At 36.7% G+C, this 7,178-nt stretch overlaps 1 protein-coding gene across 1 annotated transcript in view; it reads right to left on the reverse strand.

Moving 5' to 3' along the window:
• Positions 1-1,488: 1,488 nt before the first annotated feature.
• LOC108624669 (uncharacterized) overlaps positions 1,489-7,178 on the reverse strand; it is an 18,666-nt gene continuing 12,976 nt past the window's right edge. Inside the window, exons 3-5 of the mRNA XM_018024122.2 lie at positions 3,662-3,854; positions 3,459-3,603; positions 1,489-3,180 (exon numbers count right to left, since the gene is read on the reverse strand). Coding sequence (XP_017879611.1) covers positions 2,897-3,180; positions 3,459-3,603; positions 3,662-3,853 — 621 coding nt within the window. The 5' untranslated portion in view covers position 3,854 and the 3' untranslated portion in view covers positions 1,489-2,896. The remainder of the gene's footprint in view (positions 3,181-3,458; positions 3,604-3,661; positions 3,855-7,178) is intronic.

Here is a 7,178-nt window from a genome sequence, read left to right on the forward strand (position 1 = left end):
AGAATTGGAGAATTGGTTAAAAATACGAGGAGGTGAATTCTCGTGTTTATTAATAAAAATTGCCCTATCGTTTCTTAATTATCTAAAGACAGTAGAAGAATCTCTAAATAGAATGTTGACACCTCGTTTAGAAAACAGGCTCGGACAATATAGTATTGTATAACAGACAAGCTGATTATAATTAGTTCGCAAAATCGTGTAGAAAAATTGTTTACAATTTGAAAAAAATCGAAGATACAGGTAAAAAATGCTAATTAGACATTCGTATAGAAAAAACTATAGCCTAATGATAATAATAATAATAATTAGACTGCAGGTATTCATGGAATATTTTTTTTCCAGTATTTTTATAAACGAAATTAAGGGTATAATTAATTTCTCAAATAGAAATTTAAATTATTCTAAATTTTAGTTCAGTTTTGATATTTTTTGTACGTATTTCACTGCACGTTGTGCTCCCTTAAATTATTAAAACTTCTCATGAATGCATGAGCACCTGCAGGCTTAATTAATAATACATATATATGTAAATGATAGGAAATGATTGAATTATGTACAAAACGGAAGATTCCTGTTTTAATTATTTGCGTTTCCCTTTAATTAATGCTAAATGGTATCACTAGCATCGGGCGTAATTCAATTCGCCCAGTGCCAAACGCTTTTTATTTCTGGATTAATGTTGTTCAGTTTTTTTTTTAACGTTGATTCTGTGTTGCCTATACGTTTTTTAATTATTTAAAATGGACCCCAAAGGTAGTCGAACGTGCACGCACCCCCTGCGTCCATTTTTATTAGAGAAATGATAATAGGCATTTAGTCGATTTCAATTTTTATTAAATTTCGGTGACATCATTTATTCAATCGTTTTAGGGATTCAATTCTAACAGTTGTACTGGATGGATGTCGATAAAAATATTCAGCTTTTCCCAAACATTATTTATATTAGATTAAAATTCATTAAGCATGCAAATCAGATTTACCAGACTTTACGAAATGCGACTTTCAATATTTTTTTCTCGTAATCTAACGTGTGTAAGTAGGAAATTCTGAAAGCTTCCAGGAATGCTTTACTATAGCAGTAGAACATGTGATAATTTTTCCAATACAATCTGAAATTTTTCAAATTTAGTACTTTTCAGATACGAATTTTCAACATTTTTACCATTTTTTTTCTCCGAAACTAGAGTATGGGATTTGATGGAAAAATTCGAAGACGTAGTGCTCTAGGATTAGTATAAATACGAATTTTTCAATTTGATCGATCGATTATTTATGTTAAAAAAAAATTGATGAAAATTGGGACAAACAATTCTTAGGTTTTGCCAGATCAGAAGATGAACACGATTTATAATATATTCCAGATTATTTTTCTCCTCCTTAATATTTTATAAAATTTACATTTCTAGCCGATGAAAATTAATGAATAAGGTCACAAATCTAGTATTATACTCGTAGTACAAATGGTAATATTTTGATATCGATTATTTATGTTAAATGAAAATCTTAAATTAATTGAATATCGAATAATCGTCGTTAATGGACGCAGGCAGTTGCCGTGGAAGAAATTTTTAACTCGTCCCCTCTTCGCAAGTATAAACACTGCAGTGTAAATAGATAATAATTTAGATATACATACATCTGTTTACTCGAAAGACATGTAATAGATTTTTCCCATATTTTTTTGTCCATTTCCAAAGGAAAAGCTTAATTTATACGTGCAGGTGCATTGTTAACATTCGTCGACAGGTTACATAATTTTTCTTATTGTGCTAAAATCCTTAGCTCCGTCGAACTTTCTTCGCATTTTTATTTTTTATTCGCTACTTCTTTTATACATATATATATATATGTATTGTATGTATGTAGATAGAATAGAGAGTCGATCCTGTAAATTGGTCGAGGAATTAGTCTTTTATAGTGATTACGAACGTTCTCTTATCAGAAAGTCCTCCCTTCAGCTTCTCGATTTTTATTTTAAACTCTCATTCAGCAAATCTTTCATTTTTAATTAATTATTTTGACAAGCACATTGGGACCTCTGGTTTGTAACATTGTTTCCCTTATCATTTCTCTTCCATTTCTATTTTTATTTAAATTCCGCAGTTTTTCAAATTCTATTTAATAAACTCTTTTGATTTCAATTAATTATTGGAATTTCTCAATACAAAATCATGTAAATTCAATTTTACTTTCGTTTAAACTGTTGGAACGTTTATTTAGTTAATTAAAGTATTTGTTTCATCGAGACGCTGAATGGGTGGAATAGAAAATAGAAAAAAGTGCACTTGCCTCAGCGATAAAACGACCCAAGCTGAGTACACGTTTACGCTTTCACGTTTCACATGATTATTATTAATATTATCGTATATTATATATATATATATATGTATCGGTGTACATACACGGTATATGTATAACGTACACGTACATTTAGTATAGGAAGTTACAAAAGATAAAACAAGTATAATATACAGACTCGAAGATCTGACAGACTTCGAATAAATTTCTGCCTCTCTCTCTCTCTCTCTCTCTCTCTCTCTCTCTTCTCGTCTCATACGCGATTTAATATCTCAGAATTTAACAATCAGATAATGTTAAAAAAAAAAATCAGTGACATATTACTGTACTAGTAGTATACATAAGAATTTTTTAAATTCCATCCACAATTTGCATTGAAAAGGAATTGATAGTTTGCAATTCCTCCCCTCGACGTTCCAAGTTGTGAGAGCAGTCATTAATTACCAATTAAACGAACTGAAGCCTCGAAGGAGAGAGTCTTGGATTATCTAATTTGGTCTGGTCGCCACAATAGCTACTTTCAATCGTTCGTTAAACTGATATCCTGTATTATTAATTGGCCTAGCTGGCCTGGTTGGATCGATCAGAGATGAACTTATTAGGCTTCGTCGGAATGAGAGCCTTGAGAGCTTCGCTTCTTCTTATGATGGTGATGATGGTAGTGGTGATGGTGATGCTGTTGCTGATGCTGTTCATGCATCAGTGCATCGGTCTCCGGTTGATTCTGGTGGCCCACTAGAAGGTCCAGGGTACCTCCGGATAAAGCTGCACCCAGTTCAGTAGTGGTTTGCGTGGCCACTGGCAAGGGAGTTGCCACTGGTGATTCGGTGGGCAGTGGCACGCAGTGCAACGCGTAGCACCGCACCCCTTGCAGGATAATCCCTGGAATTTAAGAATAAACGTGAATTTATAAGATTTTTTATAGTTTTCAAGGGGAAGAAAGTGGAAGGATAAATTAGGGAGCAATAAAGACTAGGGTGGAGGTAAATTAGGAAAAACAAAAATTTGGGAGAATCTAAACTATCAGGCCAATTATAATTATTATCAAGCCATCTAAGAATCAAATATAAAATTAAAATCCATTAACGAGCAATTGAAAGCCGTTAAGAATAATTGAATTTAATTGAGAGTATCGAGTACATATTCCTCTTTGGTCTTACCTAGTAAAAGCAAGATAGCACCAGCGATTAATAGAGCTAGCCTGTGATCCGTGGTAGTCGCACCTGGCGCGAGTTGGACCAAGCCAACCACCAGGACGACTGCCCCTAACAGCAGGCAAACGACAACCGCGTGCAACCCTGATATCTGTAAAATGAAAAATCGAAGAATTTTGATTTTCCCCATGGATATATTTTTGGTTTACCTTGCCGCAAAGGTAGAGCTCGGGCAGGGGCTCCAGGTTGCTGTTGTGACCGTGGGGCGAAGGGGTGGGTGGCGAACCCTGGGGCGGGGGCAACCACTGACCTCCCAGGTATAGTTGACTGGGTCGTTTCAATCTCTTCTCTTGCCTCTTCCTCTCGTGGCGAACCGCCACCGCCGGCATAGCACCGATCATTCTAAAAATTATCAATAGCAAGTAGTACAGGTTGGTAACAAGTCAGACATATGAACTCCTTTTTAATCTCAGGCTCCCATTTGTATTATGATTGATATATCGATCATTTTTAAACATTAAAATTAATTTGATTAACTTTTAGATGGGTGTTAGTAGAGTAACTCGAGTGATAAATGAATAGTAACGATGATAAATAGACAGGATAGACTACTAATAATTCAGATGTATAAGGCATTTTCCATTAAGCCTCAATGACTGTTTGAACATTCTTTTGATCTTCATTAAGAATGTCCCAAAAGTGATTTGAAACCCTGCTTTAAACATACTACAATACATTTTTTGGTGTAAGGGAAGATGGTGGGATGAAAAATGTAAAGGGAAGAAGTTGGAAATGGAAGAAGCGTTGAGGAAATGGAGGGAAGGATAAATACATATAGGAGGGCGGAAAGGAAATATAACATATTGTGCGAAGAACTAAAAAAACGAGCAAGAGAATACTTCGAGCCGACGGTAGAAGGAATTAAAACGGAGGGGGAAATGTGGGACCTGTTGAAGAAGGAAAAGACGGATACGAAGGGAGTGAATGAAAGAATAAGTGAGGGCGAGTAGAAGGAGTATTTTATGACGCTACTAGGGGGTACCGAGTCAAAGGTAAAAGAGGGGATGAAAAAAAGTCAGGGATGTTTTCGAGGGAGGATGGAGGAATCACTAAAGAGAAGGTGAAGGAAGAAATTAGGAGGTTAAAATTCAATAAAGTTAAGGGGAGGATGAATAGAACTTGAGATGTCGAAGTTTGGGAGGCTAAGGGATTGTGTGTGGAGGTCGTGCAACAAGATGTGGAATGGCGGAGGGTGGCCAGAGGAGTGGAAAACAGAAATAATTGTGTCCATTATGAAGACGGGGGAGGGAAAGAAAGTAGAGATGTATAGGGGGTAACGTTGATGAGTGTAATGTGTATAGTCCATGTGAAGGTACTGGGGAAAAGACTAGGGAGGGAAATGAAGGAGCAGGGAATGCTGCCAGAGAATTAGGCGGAATACAGGGAAGGAAGGGGCACAATAGATCACGTATATCTGCTAAGTTATCTAGCAAATAAGGAGATAGCAAAGGAGAGGGGGAAACTATACGTGTTTGTTGTAGACCTTAAGGTGGCTTTTGCCTGGGTTAATAAAGGACTGTTATAGGAAGCGTTGAAGGAGAGGGCACTTAGCGAGGGAAGACTGGGAATAATCAAAGAGGTAATTGGAGAAACAAGAAGTATGGTGAGAATGGGGAGGTGTGAGTGCGGGGTCTAGACGGCGAGAGAGATTAGACAGGGGTGTTCTCTCAGCACAAAATATTCATTTTGCTGTTGGCGGAATTAGAAGACAGATTAAGAAGAAAAGGAAAAGAGAGTGGAGGTGGGGAGAAAAATGCATAGTCAGATTTATGCAGATGACATTGGGTTAATAGCATAGGATGAGGGAATGAGATTAATGATGGAAGCACTGAGGGAGATTTAATACTGAATGTAAAAAAATCAACGATTTGTTTTGGGAAAGGGGCATAGAGGGAAAAGGGCCGACAGTGGAGGTGGGGAGAAAGAGAGATAAAAGATGTAAGGGAATTTGTATATCTAGAATACAAGGAACTACAGTGGACGAGATGTTTGATAAAGATTGAAGAAAGGATGAGAAGAGAAACTGGAAGATCGGCTTGGGAAACAGAGAGGAAAGAGTTCATACTGAAGAGAGGAATTAGCATAAGGAATGTCGGAAGGGAGAAAGGATTGTCGGAATTAACAAAGAAATGCAGGACACAGAGGGTTGCGAAAGGATAATGTGGTCGAAATACAACTCATGGTTTAAATGTATATGGGAAAACGGGTTCCCAGATTATATGACGAGGAGATGGAAAAAGGAAAGATGCAGGAGGATTGTAAGATTTAGGATGAGGAACGAGACGAGGGGGAGGATATGGGGAAGGTGCAGCGTGTGTCAGGAAAAGGTGAAGAAACTCGCAACATGTGTTAGAAGGATGTGAATGGAATGTAGAACCGCGGCTAAGTTTGCGGGACAAAATGAGGAAAGTTTTAAACGGGAGCGGAGAAGATGAGTAATGAGTGAAAGGGAGATTAGAAAGAATTAGCACGCACCAAGAGGTGTTATAATGTGGGAGAGAATGAGAAAACATAGGTACGAAAACGAAGGGTGAGAGAGAGTGGAGGGATGTGAGGGAGTGTGAAGGACAAGAAAGGAGAGCGGAGGGTACGCGGTGAAGCTTAGGTAACAGTTTTTGGTAATTAGAGACGAGGTGCGAGGCGGGTGAGGCAGAAGTGATTTTGTTTTGTGTGCAGTTAGTAAGCGTATGAAAATATACGTTTTTGAAAAGATAGACGGAGGTGTGTGGAAATGGCGAAAACGTTATTATGTTGTAGGTTTTAAGTTAACTATACATATTGTTTATGGAAGGCGGCGGTACATACAGGTGAATGCAGGAAATCCGCTGAATTCATAGGCTGTTCTATATTTTTGTTTTGTTCAGAATGTAGGAACTTTTGAGATTTTGTGTCTTAGTTTGCATAAATGTTTTACTTTTGTTTGTAAATTTTATGAGTTGATTTTATGTATTTTTTTCTAGTTATTTGTAAATTATTTGTCATGTTGTATATGGGAAACGGAAGTTCAAGCCGATGTATCCCATCGGGGACACAATAAAGGCATTATTACTACTACTAATATAAATTTTTCATCTTCCACTTAGTTTAACAGAAAATTAAACGATTAGAAATGATACAAAGTATAACAAGTCAGACACAAAAGTTATTTCTTATTTAATTTATTAAACCTCCTTGGTGCTTGAATATTCTTTATATTTGTATTAATATTGTTATTAAAAAGGGTTGAAACTCAGCATTAGACATGATTTTTATTTTAACATTTGATTCGGTATTCGACCTGACGATTGGAAGGGGTAGCAAAGTATTGTTAAATCGTTAAAGGGTGGTCGTCCCGGGTAAAATGGCGACGGCTATGAACTTTGGTGACCCCGGTTGACCCCTCGGATCGATACGTCACCACCTGCCATCCTCCTCTTTACCCAGGTTTCCACGGAGGAAAACCTTCGAACATTTGGAATTCGCTGGTTAACCGAAAGCTAACAAATATTGATTTGAACATACAAGGTATTAAGTAAAAGTGGTCCGTCTGCCAAACATCAATTCTTAATTCAGGAGATTTGAATAAAAAATAAACAACGCAAAGACATTAGCATTTCGTAAAGATTTATTATCGAAAAAGTTCGAGTGCATATATCTTGTGTATAATAATAATAATAATAATAATAA

Source organism: Ceratina calcarata, unplaced genomic scaffold (genome assembly GCF_001652005.2).
Source record: "Ceratina calcarata isolate Rehan_Ccalc_2016 unplaced genomic scaffold, ASM165200v1 scaffold321.2, whole genome shotgun sequence".
Lineage (NCBI taxonomy): Eukaryota > Metazoa > Arthropoda > Insecta > Hymenoptera > Apidae > Ceratina > Ceratina calcarata.